A 20738-nucleotide genomic window follows, 5' to 3' on the forward strand; every position below is an offset into this window, starting at 1 on the left:
ACTTGAAACACAATTTTATTTGAAACAATTGTTTTTTTCCTATCAGAATTGGCAAAACATATTTAAGTGAAACCGAAGGTATCTGGATATGTAAAGCATGCAGATTGATTGTTTAGTTTTTATTTTATTTTATTTATTTATTTTTTGTTTTGTAATGGGTTAGTTTAAAAAAATTGACCATAATTATCTATAATTTTTACAGTTCCTGGCAGCCTACTTTTGCTGTAAGTTCAACTGCTCACTCCTGATCTTCATTGTCAGCTGAGGTTCAGTTCTTACAGCTTCAGCACTTTATCAAAGCAGCTCCTCTGGGATAGTGTGGATTACAAACACAGGGACGAGGCCATGGAACTGGAGATAAAATATTTTTAACTGCATGAATGCAGTTGTGGAATGAACTTGGAGAGTTTCCTTGGAGAGTCATGCACTTTTTCAATTACAACTGGCATGGTTAATCTTACTTTAAATGAGACCTAAAATTACCTGGGAAGTGTTGGCCTTGTTGCAAGGGTAAAGAGCAGAAGGAAAACTACCACTGTTGTGTGTAACAGTATGGATTTAGCTTACCCACTTGATTCTTAGACATTAAAACCAGTGTCGTACTGATACTTCCAGTACAGCTGGAGAGGGTAAATAATTAGTTGACAAAATCTATTAGAGGAAAAATGAAGAATTTTTTTTATGCAGAAAGGAATAAAAATGCAGCTAAGAATGTTGATTTTAGAGTCAAATGAGAAAAGCATTGTAGGAATAGACAGACTCACAATGGTTTAAGAAACGGTTTTCTAATTTTTTTTTTTTAACTATGAGCAACTATGGAGCAGCGTGAGCAGCTATGGAGAATGAGGAAAAATACCACAATGTAATCACCATATTTGCATGAAAATTGTGGAAACTTCTGTTGTAACACAGGATTGTAAATAAGATCCAGAAAAGAATAATTAGAACATTCTCAGTTACATTGAAATAAAACAAAGTGGTGTGAAAATATTAAAAGGTATAAAGTAGTTTCCATATGGACTTACAAAGGAACCTTACTTATTTACAGGTGGTTACTCTCATAACTATCAGCTATGGAGTAATTAGGGAGCTTTGTCTGAATGATTTGGTTGTTAAACTTTTGGAGCAACGTGGTATTATCTTTAATTTTAAATGCCCATATTTCTTATTATCACCAAAGAAGTGTTGGAAAAGATCTTGATAAATTGGATGTTTTACTATATTTTCTGTTTAAAGGCTTAGTTGTAATTTTCTAGCCTTATGTCTATTATAGATTGTAATAATAGAATAAAAAATTCAGTAAAAGATGAATTTTAATAAACAAGAAACAATTAGAAAGATACCACTTCTGAATTCAATCTTGCAATTAGTTTGAACTGCTACGGAAAAGGTAGAAGTAAGTATCTTGTTCTGAGGAAAACTGGAAGTAACAGGTACAGCCAGGAGCTACCTATTTCCTTTTTATGCATCTTGTCTGGCTTATCTCAATCTCATTAAACCCACACAGAAATATGACAACATTAATTGTGTCAGTCCTTTTTAGTCCATATGTTCATCTTCTTCATGCTCACTTTTTCTTGTGTTCACAGGCCCATTGTAATTAGCCATTGTTCCCTGCTCCCCTGTTAACAAAGAACAGTTTCACTTCTGATAATGAACAAAGTTAATAAACAAAGACTGCAGTTTTATTCAATACTGAGCATTATAAAGAGAAAAAAAAAATTAGCTAAAGTAATCCTCTTTATTCCAGGTAGTCTTTTTGTCTAGTTGGTGTGTTTTCTGTTGATTCATTTACAGTCATATCCTCATTTATTAAAAGACAGGGGCTTTTTTTTTTTCCACATTCTTGCTTGTCTTTGTTTTTAAATGAGTTTCTGACTGTATTAAATTAAACTAGAGTGAGTGACATGACTTCATCTGTAGTTAAAAATTTATTTAGGGTCATACCAAATTAAGTAATTCGTTCTGAGGTCAGGAAGAAAGCAATGGGGGAATATTTTCTATTTTGTGAGGGAGGTCAAATAAACTGTGAACAAAATGTGCTGCAGTGTGACCTGTAAGCCTTTGCAGAAAGCCCTTGTAAGGGGGAAAAAGAGAGAATGGAGCCAGGCCAACTTAAAGACAGCATATTGGCCAGGTGTTTTACTTCTAAGAATGTTACAAGAGTCCCACCAGCAGAGAATATTTGGGTTTATTCTCCAGCATAAATGATGTTAGGTCATAACAGAACATCTTTACATTCTTTACATCTTCTCCCTTGCATGGAAATAGAGACTGAAACAGAGATCTGGTAGCTTTGGATGCTCATTAGCTCTGATATAGTTGCCTTTTCCCACTTGAACTATAAGTGAGCAGCAGCACTGGTATGAACCAAGGGCAGCATCATTTAGCAGCCTTCCATTCTCCTTCCTTTCCATTCTCTTAGCTCTTTTTCTTCTCTTCAGCATTTCAGGCACAGTCAGTGTAATTCACTTAGATTTAGAATATATTTATGCATTAGACTAGAAGTATATGAATTTTACAGTATTTTTTCAGGGAAACTATCCAAAGACATCAAGTTCCATGTGTATGAACTTATTTTAACTCTGTTTGTGCCCTTTTTACCTAGGATCCAGGATTTGGCCATATTGTGGTTGTTTTTTTTTTTTTTTTGGTTTTTTAACGGTTTTTTTTTTGCAAATCCAGTAAGAATATGATATTGATAAATAAATACTTCACTGACTGAGAGCCAGGTAGTATTTTTCTAGGTATGAACAAAGTTTTTTCTTTTGTAAGTAAATAAATCTTTCATCATGCTTAGCGCTGCCTTATTCTCTGACTAGTCAATCCTGCAGGCTCTTTAAAGATGTTCTGCATTTAAAATTACATCACTGTTCCTCTGTGTGTCTCTTTCATGTTAATGAATATCACAGAATATTTAAAGTAAAGAATAATTCCTTAATAGGTTAGAGATTAGGAAACAAGAAAATCATGGGTCTTTTCCTAGGTAGCTCCACCTGTAAACCAACTCAAAACATAATAGGTGAAAAAGCTAAAAATTTCAGATTTGTTTCCACTGACATTTTCAGGAGGATTTGCTCTATTAAGAAAAAATGTCAAATTGAAATATCTCACTATTTGACATTGCTGAGTAGGGCTGTTATGGTCATTATATGGCTTATAATGAACCTTCTTTTTCTAAACAAAATACTGAAAACACTAGGAAAAAAATCTGTCAGTTAACTTTTAAAGTGGGGAAAATGCATTTACCACCTGAAAAAAATAATGTAGAGAATGTAATTTTCTGCTACATTTTTGCTAAAACAGATAAAAATCAGAATATTTATGCCAAGTACAACTCACAGGAGAAACTGCACACTTTTCAGATAAGCTTGGGAGTTATTGTTTCTTCATAGATTTCTTGGACTCAGAGTAGAGGTAGAAATTCAAATTAATTGGATTTTATGGTATCTTTCTGTTTTAAAAGAAAAAGTTTGTGAAAGTTTAGCTAAAACTGGTACTTTCATCAGGAATCAAAGTAAGCGCTTGTGTCTGGCTCTTTTCAATATGTTAGATTTCTCCTATTTATTGTAAATTCCAGTGCATAGATTAAAAAGCAGCATTTTTACTTGACAGTTGTATTTTTAAGCCCTTTCAATCTGCACTCTCTGAATGTATGTTTTTCAATCTAAGGTCTAAGCTTAGATATTTCACTTAGGTAGGTGGCCCTGTAGTTAAACCCACTGACAGTAGAAAAGAATTAATTTTTATTTGAGGAAATCAGACAGTTAGAAATAATGCATCAATTCCAATAAGACAGTTGAGATCTAGCCAGCAAGAAAGTTAAAGTGCTGTGAATTGAGTGAATGTTTGCAGAGATCTCTGCTGACATCTACTTTCTGTCAATATTTGATTTTCACTGATATGAATTGTGAATGGCTTCAATACTCTAGTTGTGTTAGCTGCCTGAGTATGATAACCCATTAATTTCAAATAGAATTAGATGTAAGGTTTTTGTTTGAAGTTAGATTTGAGTCTTTGGTTGCTTAATCATTTTTCTTTATCTGGTAGACTTAGAGCAGAATCATGGTCTTCTGAAGAGGAGTTTTGTGTGATGCCCTTTCTCATTTCAGTTGAATATTGGCAAAATCATGATTTTTCAATTAAGAAATGTCTTATTTTGCATTGCTGAACATTGTTGTTTTTTTATTTTATTTTTAATTTTTATTTTACTGCCTACGCATATCCAAATCAAAGCATAAACTCAAGGTTTTTCTGCCCTTTGCACTTCATAGAGTTGAAAGCAAATGTGGGTTTGTTGGTCAGGAATGAAGGGAGTTATTTGAGGGAGTTATTCTCACAGTAGTTTATGAAAAACATAAAGATCTGAGTTTTTTCTGTTAGTAAAAGTGGTTACTTATTTTCTGTTCAACACTGCTAAGCCAAATAATTCTTGTTGAAAATTTTTCCTTATGATTCTGCTTGGGTTTATATTTCATATCTCTAGTCTGATTCCATAAAGCTCTTGCCAATAATGTAACAACAGGAATGTCCTTTGAAGAGAGTCTCTGAACTGACCTCTTGCTCAGAGCATGGTTATTGCCCAGACTCAGTTAAGGCAACTGGAGCTCTATCTGGGCAAGTTTTGAAAAGCTCCAAGCATAGTGATCCCAGGGTATCTTGGGACAACTTTTTTTAAGTGCTGCATTACCTTCCAAATGTACATGCTTCTTCTAATGCCCAGCCTGAACCCCCTCACAAAGTGCAATTTTAGTGCCTTTTGCTGCTTGATTTGGATTTTTTACTACCAGGAAGAATTTGGCTCTGTAATTTTTCTTTTCAGGTAATGTTTAGAATAGATAGCTAGTTTCAGACAGGTGTTAAATCACTCTTTATTCCATTCCTCTTCACTGGATTGAGTGAAGACATGATAGTTTTCTTCTGGGTTGACAAACTGGACTTGTCAAATGTGTCCAATTTGTCCACATCCATCAATAGCAGGCAGACACCAACCTGCGCACAATAGTCCAGGTGCAGCCTTGCCAGTGCCAGTCAAAAGGAAGAAATAACTTCCCTCAATCTGCTGTCTATACTCTTGCTAATATGGACCCATAGGTAATTTGTCCAATTTGTAATGCAAGCACACACAGCACTGGCTCATTGCATGGTTTCCACCCTATTTTCCAGGGGTTCTTATCGGCAGAACTGCTGTTCAGCCTGCTGTTTCCCAACCTCTACCAACACATGGGGTTATATATATATAAGTGTAAAATCCATTAAGTGGCTGTAGGCAGTGTCAGGTTAGCTGGCACACTTGTAAAAGCAGGAACTTCAAGAGTACAGTACAGGAAAAATGTCATATGCTACCAGTCATTGCCACCAGCAGAAAAATTGTTAAATGAATGGACTTGGCAGAACTGAAAGTGAACAAACCCTTTTTGAAGCTGGATTAAAGCCACATCCATGCTCTGTGCCTGGGAATACGAAATGAGGCAAGTGCTACATCTGTAATAAAACTTTGAGAGAGAAATGAGGAAATGAGAAGTGGCTTCTACACTTACTTCTGGCCTAAACATCCTGTATTCTTTCTTAACAGTTGCCCTTCTAGTGGTAGATTTTTAGCAGATTTAGAAATTTCAGAAACATTTATGTGAACTTTTGGAAGGTAGGCATAGTTTCAGAACTTCTTGTCAGTAATTTTTTTTAAGTTTTGGTAAAACGCTGAAAGTTTTAGGGATATTTCTGGAGGGGAGGAGAAAATTAAAATTTCTGTACAGTAATAAAATGTCAATAATAAACTTGAATTTCTTACTTGCCTTTGGCATGGATCAGGAGAGACTCACATTTTGTTGCTTTTTGACTGATATTGAAATTTTCATTTCTGGAAAGGTGTGGGCAATCAGGAAAAGCAGAATTAAATTAACTCCATTCCAGAACAAAGCAAGTATTCCAATACAAGCTATATCTTGACTTTGGCAGAGCAATCCAAATTCTTACAAACAGTTGCTTTTCACACTGAGATATCTTCTATGAAGTTATCTTGGATATGTTATTTAAAAAAACCCAAACTTGTCTAGTCATATAAACCTCATGAACTTCACCACTGTAACTTCTAGCTGATACAAGTATGGTCCAGGGAAGTAATTCTCACAAGAACAGAACTTAATTATCAGTTTCTCAGACTAAATTTTCAGTATCATTAGGTGTCTGTGTAAACTCATGCCATCTTCTTCTTTTCCTCTAAAATCTCTAAAATGTATAGAAGTTGTTAAAGTACATACTTGTATTTTTGAAACAAATGTAGTAAAGGAGTGAGACTTTGCATCAGTACAGATAGGTAGCATGTGCTATAGGGGCCATTGCCAAAATACACTTATATAAGGGTCATGGATATGCATTTCTGAGTTTTCTGCTTAAATTAGCTGTTAATTATTATTTAATATCATTATCTGGATTTACAAACAAAAAAAGTCCTTCTCATGTCAAAAAATAAGTCTTTTCATTGTGGATAAAATTTTGGCCCGAAATACAACTCTTGGGCAGAACCCATTTTCTCACTGCTAGAAAGACATTGAGGTGGTGAAGTGTGTCCAGAAAAGGGCAATGAGTTTGGTGAAGGGTCTGGAGTCCCATGAGGAGCAGCTGAGGGCGCAGGGGTTGTTTAGCCTGGAGAAAAAGAAGCTCAGGGGTGACCTTATTGCTCTCTGCCTGAAAGGAGGATGCAGCCATGTGTGGATCACGCTCTTCTCTCAGGTAACCAGTGGTTGGATGAGAGGAAATGGCTTCTAGTTGCACCAGGGGAGGTGTAGATTGGATAGTAAGAAAAAAATTCTGCATGGAAAGGGTTTTCAAGCATCGGGACAGGCTGTTCAGGGCAGTGTTTGAGTCACCATCCCTGGAGGTATTTAAAAGATGTGTGGATGCGGCATTTGGGGATATAAATCAGCAGTGACCTTGGCAGTGTTGGGTGAACAGTTGGACTCAATGATCTTAAAAGTTTATTCCAACGTAACCTGTCATGGATGGCTCTTGACCTCTTGCATTAACAGTAACTCACTGGATATCAGGACTGGAAATTGTAGTCTTGGGATACTTGGGTTTGCTTTCAGTCTCTGAAGTTTGCCTTGGTACTGGTTACTTTAATTTCCCTAGTAAGTGAACTTCCGAGCTCCTCAGGCAGCAATGACTGCAGACAGTTTGAACAAAATGGAATTTTATTATGTTTTCTGAAAAGTATACATGATAAAGTTTTTGCTAAATGTGTTTCGGATACTGTGCTTTTCTAAACATCTAATTATTGCTGTGTGGTTTTAGGTTAAATTTTGGTTTAAACCTGTGCAGGCTAGATGATAAAAAAAAATATTTATCTACAAAATAGATCAAAATTTTTAAAATGAAATTCCTAAAATGAATACTCTGTATTTTGTTTTGGGTACGTGTATTCATCTCAGGTGGTTCTGCTTAGTAAATAGAACACATATTGTGTCTAACTGAGTATTTAATGGATTCTTGTCTTTGTTAAATTTTTTCTGACAGCTATCAATACACGTAATATTTTTCTCAAAACAGAAAAAGATGTAATAAGGAACAATTTTGGCAGATTATACGTTTCCTACTAGAACAAGGATTTTGGAAAACTACTCTGTATAACCTTGGAAAGTTTATACTTTAAAGGAAAAGTTATGACCTTTACATAGATTCTTGTGCCCAAGAGGAAACACAAGTGAAATTATTTCAGTACATGAGGCTTAAGATTTGGCAAAAGCCTTGTGCTTTTTATGCATCAGCGAGACTGGTAAGCAAGTAATCATACAAACAAAGGCTGTAGATTATAAGGAAGCCACAAAACTGAATGCAGCCTAAAAATAAACTTGGAGTTCAGCATTGATAATATGCTTTAAATGAAGAATGCAGTGCTAAGCAAAATTAAAAGGCAGGCAAGGTCTCAGAGATTACATGTGTTATTGATGGAAACAGGCCAGACTACCAACTACCAATTATATAGTGTTGTCAGTGTAAAACGCTGAAAAGTGCCAGGTTTCCAGACTTCCAAATTTTTTTTCAACTTCATTCAGCTCTTGCTTGTTAGTAACTCTTGTCCTGCCCCATTCAACAAAGAGCACTCAACAGGGAGCTCTTTGGAAGCAGGGAGAAGGCAGAGGAAGCCCCTTACTCCTGGCTGCCCAAAAGGCTTTTAGGGCGATGCCAACTCTGCCATCCCTTCCGATGAGATTCCAGATGAGCCCCTCTCCCTGCTGGTGCAGGTGGGAAAGGGCTGAAAGTGAGGGGAAAAAGGAGCCACTGCTGCTGGGAGTCCACACTGCTGGACTCAGGATTGATCTTGAAATGACAAGAGTAGGTACACAGAAAAATGACACATAAGCAAATGAAGTAACCTCATTCCCTCTTCCTGGGAAAGGGTCGGTGGCAGCTGGGAGCTCAGGCAGCAGGTTAGTACAGAAGACAAGAATAACTCCATCCTCCTGTCCTTCCTGTTGGAGAGAGGGAGCTGCCTGCCTGCTGCTACAATTCCTCTGTGGTCAAATGTAAAGTACATTCTTAGGGGAGTTTTCCTGAAAAACAAAGGGAATTCCAACAATTCTTGCCATATGTGTGAATATCCATGGTAAATAACTGCTTAAGTTAATTTTTAACTGATTTGTGTAATATTTGTTTTGGTAGGGGCCTCTGAAAATTCTGATGAAATAGTTTTGCATCATTAGTTTATATGTGAACTATATAAATGATACATTTATGCTTAAGGAAGTTGGTCTCCTGGATTTAGTTGTTTTCTAGGAGGATATTTTTTGTTCCATCTTATGATTCATGTGTGTTTTTTATTAACTTAATTTCAAGATTCTTGAGAAGAATAATTCTAAGGAAAAATAAATGCCTTTTGCAATATTTTTTGTCTTATGTTACCTTTTTAATGTTTCATAAAAAGTGCTTATTTTTTGGGTTTTGCCTGAACTTATTCAAGGAACTAAAAAATCTTCCTAAATTGGATTAATAACTTATAATTTACTAAACTTTACAGTCTCGATTGCAAAATTAGGCAAGTTGAATTCCATGCTAAGAATTTAAATATCACTGTTCATACCCCTATTAAAAAAAAAGAGAGAAGTCAAAGTTCTTTTTTTTTCTGTATGAGTTTGAAACTCTTGTGATATGCAATGTCACCCTTCTCATCTTTTTCAGAATCTGCAAAAGCTAAAATATTATGGCTATTTATAATGAAAATTAAATTTCCCATGACATCATTTACCTTTAGAAGTAGAGCTTTTGAGAAAAACTACCATTATAGAGCATTAAATGTGTCTGTAGGTTTGGTCAGCATGAGACACTTCCCATTATCATGTATCGAGATTTGATGATTGTGGACTCAGAAATATGGATGAATTAACATGATGAATTAACATTGCAGTTCTGGACACTCATGGCCACTGACTGCATTTGTTTCTAGTTCTGGAAATAGATGGTAAATGTATGTGTGTATCTTAAGCAATTTTTCCTGGATTTTACACTTAAGGCTGTCTTCTACTTTACATTTTACATGAGATAACAGTTCCAATCCAAGGATATGAATGGCTTAAATGATTTATAATAATTTGTTAATATGAGGTAACTTATTATTAAAGCTGGCGATTGAAAATCATTTTGGAATCATTATTCTATGCAGTATTGTTAGATAAATGAAGATAAGCTAGATCAAGAAAAGATATTTGCATCTATCTAGTGGAATTAGATAGAAGTATACTTTAAAGAATTAATTAGATTTTTCCCTCTCCTTTTGCCAGTTTATTGTTTAGCACCATGGGCTTATCACTTATCTTTATTACTTAACCTGTGTTTGCAGCTGTTGTATTTGTAGCAAATATCTGGTCCCATCCTAAAGAAAAGTTACATCTCTTTGTATCAACTGGACTGTGAACTCAGTGTTATCAATGTTGAGCTTCCTCCTAGAGTTTAGTTATAATGAAAAAGAAGTAATTCTTGATTGTAACACTTCTGGAACATAATAAATTAAATATATTTGCTTTACTACAGTATTTCTTTCTGATTTGTGAAAATTATTACATTCACGTTTAGTGACTGAAGTATTTGTGGGCAAAAGTAACCCACAACTAATGATCTCTTCTCTTCTGCAGAAAATTACATCAGCAGTTTGAGATGTATAAGGAGCAAGTGAAGAAGATGGGTGAAGAATCACAGCAGCACCAGGAGCAGAAGGGTGATGCCCCAACCTGTGGCATCTGCCACAAAACCAAATTTGCTGATGGCTGTGGCCATAACTGTTCCTATTGCCAAACGAAATTCTGCGCGCGCTGCGGAGGAAGAGTGTCTCTGCGGTCCAACAAGGTATGGAGCTGTGAGAGGGAACAGCAGGCTTCTCCTGAACTCAGGGTCTCTTACCCATTGCTTATGAATCCAAATCACATAACTACTGAAACAGATTTCCATTAAGGAGAAATCTACTCCAGGGACTTTGAAGATATCTGTCCTCATTTCCAGTAATTTCCAATTGCATATGAATTTGTGATTATGGTTTTTAAGTTAATACATATCCTTTTTTGACTAACAAACTCATGCAAGTACATTTCTTTGATTGGAGGATGAGTCTCTATTTGAGAAACAGAAGTATATCTAGTGATCTAGTGATGCTAATATTTAGATATTATTACAAAGTAGAGCAAGGATTTGTTTCTTTCCTGCTTCCCTAGTTTCTTCTGTACAAGATTAGTGTAAAATTAGTGCTAGAACATTTTATATAATATAATATAGTGCTTTAAAATATTTATTAGCAATTGTACATATACACACGTATTATCATATTTATATGTGCATACACATGCAAATGTTAACCTATTTCTGGGAAATAATTAAATGCACTAACATATATTGTTCTGCATATGCTGGTGTTTCTTGCATAACAAATGGTAAACCAGCAGTCTGAATTCTTAAAAAAGCTGAAGGATAGAGTAAAAAATTCAGCACAACTGATGTAATCACAAAAAACTCTTCTGAGATCATTTTACTCAACATTTTAGATAAAATGTTCAGATCTGATATGCAGAATCTTTCTCAGATTCTGACAGATACTTGTAGAAGATACATGGCAGAATTCAAGAAGTATTATGCTAGTCTTTTTTGAAAAGATGTATTTTGTAAACAATACAATTTCATTATTTTAATGTTTATTCAGGTAGTATTTTTTATATAATTTATTTACATAAGTCATTTTTTTTCAGTAATATGCTCATTGCAAATACCATGCAATTGGTAAATACTATCTTTTGTAAGGTAGGAGACAATAGTATGCATGTTATGTGTTTCTTGTCCTAAGACTGAAAAGTGTTTTAAATAATGGTCTGAAGTTTTTGATTAACAAAGTATAAAACAATAAAAAATATAAAAAATTAATAATAGTTCCTGATAATTAAAGTAACTGAGATTATGTGTAAATGTATCAAATTGCCTTGGTTTTCATTAAGGTAACTTAAAAATGCTGCCTTAAGTAGGCTTATATATTTTATTTGTTTTTTTAAATGACTGACTAAGTCATGTTGCTAGTAATAACAGAGATAATTTCTGTATTCATTTCATCTGATTACAAAAGCCAATTAGGACAGATATTTGAGTAATTATGCCTACATCCTTAGAAACATAGCATTAGGAAAAATGCTTCATTTCCTAATGACACATTTTGATACACCATTTAGATTCTCCTTGAAATGGATCATTTGAACTTGACAGAGAGATATATGTCTGACTTCTCTTGACAGATTTCCAATGAGATTCTTCCACAGAGTCTTATGAAATTCCACTGCTTCACCATGCTCACCACAGATAGCTTTTCTTTCTAACCCAAATCTGTCTTTCAGTAAGTCAACTTCTCCATTCAGTCTGGGACTGTTCTGCAGCACTCCTCAGCTGGCGTTTTCTTCAATTACTTTTGCTAATTTAGTGTGAGGCTTTCCTGCACCTCATTTATTTTTGTTCTAGATATTTTATGAATAAGGTGAACAGACTATCTCTAGACTAATCTCCTGTGGGGCTTTGCTGGTGAAAACTTTTGCTTAAAAAAACCCCTGATAATTTATTCCAGGTTTTTTTCTTGTCCTTTCATTAATTAAGTTTTCTCATGGATGAATTTATTCCTATTCCATGACAGCTGAGATTCTTTAGAAGCCTGTAATCCCAACTGAGCAGTAGGAATAAATCCCATTTTCTCACTTTCTCTGTGACTACTTAAAAGAATTCTAATACATGTAACAGATGTGAATTCCCTCTACTAAACACATTCTGACTTCTCCACATTTTATCATAATTTATTCATATGCTTGCTAATTTCATTGTGTATTTGGGTTTCTAAAAATCTGTCAAATGTGGATGTCAGACTTATTTGTCTATTCTTCCATTTATATAATGTTGAAATTCCTTAAAAATATCTTGGTATTTTTTCCAGCTTTTATACTTCTTATCAGTGAAAGACTTACATAATAATAATACTTAACTCTATTACAGTTACTAATTATTTTAGGCTGGAGCTGCGTTACACTAACTATAATTTAATTTTAAAAATATGGGGTTTTTTTGTTGACTCCCTTTACAGCTTCTCTTTCTGAAATATCAGTTCAAAGTATGTCCTCCAGTTTATTCTGCATAAAATAATATTCTAGAGTAAATACCTTCCTAATAATACTGTGGCAGTCTGGCAGTCTCCCTGCTTTATGCCTACACTGATTATTCTATGAAAACTATTTTGGTCTACCAAAATTCATTCTTATCTATTCTTATCTTTCCTCTTTTCTGAATACAACTTCAGTTTCTTGAAGGATGACTTCTAATAACTTCCTATTTTAAATTGTTTTTGTTTAGTAGACATTTTTTTTTAAATTTTTTTTTGGACACTTCATATATATATATATATATATGTATGTATGTATATATATATACACACATATGTCTGCTTTGACCTTACATAAGGTGATACTTATACTGTCTGAAATGTTCTTTGGTGGATCTGCTTGAGATCTTCATAATATCAAGTTTCGAGCTAAACTCCTTCCTTTTACTCCAGATCCTCCTCCTAAATTTTTTAGTACAGACCAGTATTAGCAGCATGCACCTCAGATGATGGAGAATTGCAAAGAATACTCCTCTTTCAAAAGTCTCAAGGCTGACTACTGCTTACAAGGTTCATGGCCATGAGTAGGAGCAGGGAGTGGAAATGTTTTGATTGTTGCCAGACCATTAGATTAGGATTCTCAAAATGTTTTGATGATTTATTCCTTTTTTAGTTTAATTAAAGTGCCTGAAATATATAGGCATTAGCATTCAGTTCAAACTGTACAAAAATTGTCATTATGTGGGAGTTCCTTCTAGCTCAAACAAATAAAAATTATAATGGTAGCACTTCTTCTGTACAATTTATTATCTTGGTGAATGGTGTATTTAGCTAAATGGGGATTATATTTCAAGGGAGTAAAAAAATCTTGAACAGTCATCTTTTATGTTTATGAACAGTTTCAGATTGGTTAAAATTTAAATAATAAATCATGTGAGAGCAAGCAGTAATAGTTCTTAGTAATAAGAGTATCACTGATGTATAAAATATACTCCTTTTTTAAAATGATATACTAATTTATATAAGGAAATGCACATTGAATGAGTCAGTAGACAGCAGAATAAGGTTTATGCAGGTGAGAAATCTAAATGCTAAAATGTTGGAAAAATACAGCCTCCAGATTTGGTACAACATTTTGTGCAGTGAATATAAATTTTAGCACCTCAGAATGGCAGTTCACTAAACCAACCTTTTACCGGTACAGAAAGGAAAAAGTGCTTGTCTTCAAAGTTAATGCATGCTGAATGCCTTCTTTCAGGGTATTTGGCAACTTACTAGCACTTGGAGCCACTGAAGCATCCTTCTTTCTTTGTCTTTGAAGAACAAAAGTAAGAGATTTTCAGTTGTTTTATAGGACCCAAAACTAACATGGGAAACACATAAGGTGTAAGTAGGGAACTTCTCTCAGTTCCCCCGGTTCAGTGCAAGCTTTGCACTCTGATTATTTCCCTGGGATTGTTTGATTTTGAAAAAACCATCAAGTTCCCTTTGCTGAATGATTCTAACTGTAGGACTTGCAATGTGATTTGTATGGAGTTGCAACACGAAGCTGTAGCATACTTGTGGTAATGCATAATCCTTTCCATTCTGTTGAGAATTAGCAAGCACCAAAGAATTAGTCTGTCACAATCAGGTTTTCTAAGTCACTAGGATTTGGAATAAGCTCCATGATTTGTTATTGCGTACAAGTTAGTTGGTCTTCAGGAGATGTGGTTTGCATTTTTGCATTTCTCTACAAAAGATGCATAACATGAGGAAAGAATTCCTCTAAACAGTTGGTAAACTACCATTTTGAACCAAGAGATATTGCTGCTTTCCAGTCTGTAAACTTTACTTGCAAACTAATACCTAGCAGAACTAATATTCAGAATCTGCATTTCTGTACTGATTCTTTGGATTCTCTTGATTATTAAAAAACCCCTGTGATTTTAATAGAAGCTTTGTGGATATGATCAGTCCCTTCAAATGAAAACTGCACAAACTATTTATGTTATTAATTTTATTTATTTGAAACTATTTACATTTGAGAGCTCTTTTGATCTCAATAAACAGCAAATGATGGTTTCAATTTCAGCAGAGGCTATATGTTTGAACTCTTCACTATAAAGCTTTCATAAAACTTAGAGGTTGTTATGATCCTGATACAGTGAAGAACACACAGTTTTACATAGGCTTATAATTTTAGGCAATTAAAGTGAAAAACATAGAGTCTTGAACATTAGCTTTGGCTCATGCAATCACATTTCAGATTGGCCTTGGAATAGATCTTTTAAAAAAAGGATAAGGGATAAATACTGACTCATTCTAGGGTTTTTTTGAATATAGGATGGAATTCCACTAATTTTGCTAACATTTCTGTGTGTCTGAATACTCATAGAGATAAGGCCTTTCTCCTTAAAACCACTGTTAAAATATACCTGCATTTTCATGTGGAACAGGACAAATACCCCTGTTCTTTGAAAACTGAATTGAATGATTTTTCTAATGTCTTTGCTATTGAAATGCCTGACTAGGCTGCCTTTCAGATTGTCAATCATGTCATTGCTTGCAGTGTATTGCTATGAACTCAGGAATGTCTGACAGTGCGTGTGGAGGCAGCTGAGAGGCTGGAGGAAGTCATAGGTGTTTGGTAAAGTGTGATGGCATGTCTTGAACTTCACGTATCTTTATATTTTGTACCTTGTTTCTTGAAAAAGAGATTCTTCATCCTGGACGTTATTCAACATAGGCTGATTGTGTGAATTAAGTCTTGGTTACTGTTGTGATCAAAGTATAAATGACAGGATTTTGAATGATACTTATGGATTATAATTCTCTTGGATAGTAGAGTGCATTTCTTCAGAGGGGAGGATGAGAAATCAAGGCTGTAGATGTTTCCATACAAAATGTCTCTGAACACTAATTTCTTACTTACTGCAGTGGACAGGAAACCATGCTAGGAAAGTATGAGACCACCTGGTACTGAGCAGAAAAATATGTCTCTGCAAATAGAGTGATAATGCATGGATGCCCTGTGATTTAGATAGCTTCCTATGCTATTTCCTATTTGTATAACTGAGAATACCACTAAAACCCACAGCATCTTTAAAATGCTTTAATCTTTTGTCACTGAACATAGGATCATAGAATGAATTGGGTCAGATGGGACCCATGGAGGTTTTCCCAGACAATCTCTTGCTCCACGCAGGATTAACTTTTAAGTCAGATGAGGTTTTTAGGACCTTGTTCAACTGAATTGTAAAAACTTCCTAGGAGACTGAATCCCTGGACAAACTCTTTCAGTGATTAACAGATCTTGCGATTTTCTTTTTTTCTTACATGCAATACAATCTCTTAATTGTTGCATTTTGTTTATTATTACCTGTACATCTTCAAGAAAATTCTGTCTTTGTGTTTCCTATTGCTAAACCTTAAATAGTTGAGGGATGCAAGTAGTTCCTGTCTTCCCACATCCTTCCTTATCCCAGCCTTCTTTAGGCTGAACAAGCCTATCTCCCTCAGCTTCTCCTTGTATATTGTGTGTTTTATTGCCTGACTGTCTTGTTTGGCCTCTGTTGTATTCTCTCCTGTTTGTTTATAACTTTAGGATTGAAGCCTTTTCTAAGAGTTACATGTTATAAAGTTACACGTCATACAGGTATCAGAACAACAATCTATACAATTAGTTGTCACCCTTTTTTGGTAAGCAGTTGTATTCCCAGCACAGCCAATGCTTAACCAAGAGCCTAAATTCAGTCTCTTTATTGGCATGTCAATTTAAAATACCAGATAAAAGTCATCATTCTTCATTCAGTGAAAGAGGGAATATTTTTGACTAAAAATATTTTTAATATTTTTTTAAAATATTGTTCCATTTACAATTTAGACAGCTAAGAAGACAATTTCTTAAAGGAAAATAGCCAATAGGAATGTTTGTATTTAATATTGATGGGTATGAAAAGGAAAGTATATGTGTTATAGACCTGGCATGACATGCAGTAAACACTTGTGGCAAACTCTGTCTCCTTGTGCTTTATAACTCCAGGATTTTACAGATCTCTTGAGTGACTAACTTGCAGTTTTGCCATTTGAATACCCTCTATTTGTATGTAGTAAACAAACATTCTTAATTTCACTGAACTCCTTGCAAGTGCAAAGGATTGATGAATGCTAATCATTTTCAGTACTGGGGTCCAAGGTATGAGCTAAATGCTGCATCCTTTTGATCAGATGACCTATTTTTTGTGAAAATAATTCAGACATGACTCCCAAATTATTTTTATGAAAATAATTTCCGTTGAACATTTTTGGTACAATTTTTTATTATAAGACAATCTCAATTTCACTCATTAAAAGATCATGAAAATTATTAATTTTTCACTATATCTCCTTCACCACTAGGGAAAATAAGAAAAATATATATTACTTCCTTTGATATTTATTTGTTTATTTTACTAAAAAATTCAAGTGCTTACTTTCCAAATGGACGTGACTCTTTCCTTATTTGTGTTTTTTTCCCTCCATCCTTCCTTTCTTGCTTTCGTGGATATGAACTCCAGGAGGACAAAGTGGTTAGAGCCTTTTTTCTGTTTAAAATTCTTTTCTTTTATGGTCGACTTATTTTCTGCCCTACATTTGCTCTCATTTACACAGGTGTAATTCCTACTGAAGGCAAGGGGAATTACTGTCATTAAAATGAAAGCAATGCTTGGCATAAAAGGCTTAACTGTTTTTCAAATAGCTTACTAATAACCTGTGAGTTGTGAACAGTATGCATGATATTCCTCTGTTTGCAGCTTTTGTGAGCATGCACCTGCCTTTCCTTTGCTTTTGCAATATATGTGCACAGCTTAAAATTGTTAAATGTCATTTGTGTCATATGTGTTTCTTTGATAAAATTCATTTGTGTTCTTGTAGAAGTGATCTACATAAAGGCATAAAGTGATCGTAATCATTTTTCCACACTATATCACTGATATGGATGCTCTCAACATTTTAGGTTGTAATTTTTTTGGCATGGTAGTTCAGTTCTGATTGTCAATGGCAATACAATTAGATACCAGTAAATATTAAGAAAACATATCTATCCTAAACATTTAGGAATATGCCAGCAATGTCAAAGAGTTATCCACTAATATAGATTATTTGCCAAACTGGTTTGTAGGCTTTCCTAAAATATCATGCACATATTGTATTCAGCATAATGTTGAAATAATGTTAAACGTTATGCATGTCACTGACATTCTGTTTGTCCTGATAATAATACACATACAGTAAATATTTTAATCTTTTATTTTAGCAAGGTTTAAAATGGTATGAATCTGAATTTGGGAATAAGTCTGGGTATGTTTCAATATTTTTACCAAATTAACGTAATTTTTTTTTTAATAACAGAATTGAGAAAACTACATGAGCTAGTGTAAATCTCTTCTTCCATCAAACTCTCTGCTGTATTGTAAAGAACTAAGATTACAAAAGCAATTTGCCCTGTAATGCTTGACAAATAAGTTCCTGACTGAGATGGAGTTTTAAAGAAATTCTTTAACATTCGTATACTTTTAGTTAATGTATACAGGGAATGGCTTTTTCTATAGTAAAATGTAATCTTTTCTTCCTGATAGAAGTATCAAGGCTCACATTTGACTTGCACACGATTCAGAAATACTTTGCTTCACACAGAAGTTGGAAGCCGTGTGTTGTTTTTACCATTGAGGGCATGTCTTTAGTAGCAGGCAAGTGAAGTTTGAGGTGGGTCATCTCCCAGTGCCCCAGTCTCTTAGAGAGCACGCAGCTTTCTAAAAAGCCTTTGTCATCAGAGCTTTTCAGTTAAAAGGCTGTGAAAGTTCGAAAGCTGTGAAGTAACAGAAGTTTGTAGAATACAGAGGTAGCTGTGGAATACAAAAAGCAGATGAAGAAAATGAACAATTTTCTCCTTGAAGAATGTACCCAGAGTATAACCTTGCAGGAAACTGATGCATACTAACAGTACTCATTTCCACAGTCAGTCCAACAACTGATGCCTGTGATATCATCTATGTTGGAGCCATGTCAAATACTAAATTCACCTGGAAAATTAAAAAAAAAAAAAAACACATGAAGGTTATATTATTATCTGGCTTTACCATGTACATGTGTTAAGGAGGAAGGGGACAGGAATTTCCCTAACTAATCCCTAGTTAGATTTTTCCATGAAAAAGGAACAGTGGCTTAAGTTGCTTTATGTAACCTCTGTTTCTGCTGATTTTGAAATAGATGTTTTAGAAGTTATGAAGGCAGAAAAAAAATATATTAATTCAATATTTTCTCAACTATAAACATTGTAAAGAAAGAACAGCAGTGGTATTTTTCTTTATACTTTAGTACTAACTGTAAGGTTAAAAGCTCTAGTGTATTAAATGCAGTGTAATGTATCAAAATAAGTGCCTTCAATATAAACAGTATTTTTTTGTATGCTACAGCATTTACCTGTAGACTAACACGCCTAGTGAAGCCTTAATATTAATTTTTTATCCTTCATTTTCCAGTGTTAGTGTAGAAAATCTGAATTCCATTATTTCTTGGGAGGCCTATTCTGTATTTTGTAGCCATAGAATGGGAAGTTCAATAGAAAATGCTGCTAGATAAAGCTATAGATGCTTTGTAACTATTGATAGTTTGTTGACCCAATTTAAAAAATAGCTTTGGAAAATGAGATGTATTCAAAGCATCAGATCTGTAAAGAGTTAGAAATATATTTTAGGGTAGAACTCTTGGTACATCTTTTGATAAAAATTAAGATTGCAGGGAAAAGCTGGGACTGCACACGGAGTTGAATAACTGGGAGAACCATAGAGCAGTTTACTGCTGCTATTAATGGTGGGGAATTGAGTTAGACATGGATCCTGACTGTGTTTTAGTGTTGTACCATTAATCATGCACAGAGGGGAACTTATACTGCACATCCTTCTATTCCACTCGTGAGACCCCACCTGCAGTGCTGCATCCAGCTCTGCGGTCCTCAGCACAGGAAGGACAGGTGCCTTGGAGTGAGTCCAGAGGAGGCCACCAAGATGATCAGAGGAATCAAGGCACCTCTCCTATGAGGAAAGGCTGAGATGATTCTCCAGGCTGAACAATCCCGAGAGCATAATCTGGGAAGATCTTATAGCAGCCTTCAAGCACCTAAAGGGCTCCTCAAGGAAGAGGAGGACAAAGTTTTAGCAGGGCCTGCTGCAACAGGAAGAGGGGAACATGGTTTTCAACTGAAGGAGGGTTGGTTTATGTCAGATATGAGAGAAAGTTTCTAGAGTGTGGGAGGTGAAATGCTGGAACAGGTTGGCAAGAGAGGAGGTGGAGTGGTGCTCTGAGCAACCCAGTCAAGATGAAGATGTTCCTGCCCATGGCAGGGGGGTTGGACTAGATGACTTTTAAAGGTCCATTCCATCCCAACCCATATTCCCAATGATATGGTTCTGTGATATTAAATAGCACTTCAGAGTGTACAGCTCACTGTGCCTCTTCCCACACAGAACATAGGTGTGACTCATTAATGTCTCAATCCATCCTTAGGTGTATAAAGAATACTTGTACAAAATTGAGACCCCAGTGTGCCAGAAAGGAATAATTTAAAAGAGTTAGATTGTATATGAGAAGGAAACAGTGGATGTTTTAAAACTGAAAATTAGTGTGAATTTTTTCCAACTTTTAGATGTTTTTCTTTAAGAAACAAAGGTACATTGTAAAAAATTTCCTGCATTTCTGTCACTAATTTTCAGTCAAAATGTGACTATGAGGTTTCTTTGAGTAACTAGAATCCATTAAGGCTGTTAAAAATGGAGTTGATTTAAAAAATAAAGGTACACAGGATCATCTCCCTTTTACTCAGAGTTTGATGATTATATTCCTAAGCAAATAACTTTACTGAAATGATCAACACCATTAGCTAGAATAGTGAAATTTTGCGACTATATCACTGAAAATCATGGAAAGTGTGATTAAACTGATGAGGAACTACGAAGTTCAATACAGTTTGGGCAAAAATATATCTTCATTTTAAATAGTAGAAAATGAAAAAGTAGTAGAATTTTTAATTTTTTACTCAATTTTATCCTGAATTTAAATGAAATTACAGACTTTGTACCTTTCATTGGAGACCATGACTTTAAAGTAACCA

The 20738-nt window shown here is 34.7% G+C and overlaps 1 protein-coding gene across 20 annotated transcripts in view; it reads left to right on the forward strand.

Annotated features, from left to right (window-relative positions):
• RIMS2 (regulating synaptic membrane exocytosis 2) overlaps nucleotides 1-20738 on the forward strand; it is a 445269-nt gene that overhangs the window by 76419 nt on the left and 348112 nt on the right. For 11 of the 20 annotated variants that reach the window (XM_041470633.1, XM_041470630.1, XM_041470628.1 and 8 more), the window contains one exon: nucleotides 10128-10338. In XM_041470633.1, coding sequence (XP_041326567.1) covers nucleotides 10128-10338 — 211 coding nt within the window. Of the gene's footprint in view, nucleotides 1-10127; nucleotides 10339-17145; nucleotides 17158-20738 lie in introns of all 20 variants that reach the window. The other 9 variants (XM_041470636.1, XM_041470623.1, XM_041470624.1 and 6 more) reach the window with 1 other exon arrangement.

The sequence above is a fragment of the Pyrgilauda ruficollis genome, unplaced genomic scaffold, assembly GCF_017590135.1.
Source record: "Pyrgilauda ruficollis isolate IOZ18807 unplaced genomic scaffold, ASM1759013v1 scaffold25, whole genome shotgun sequence".
Lineage (NCBI taxonomy): Eukaryota > Metazoa > Chordata > Aves > Passeriformes > Passeridae > Pyrgilauda > Pyrgilauda ruficollis.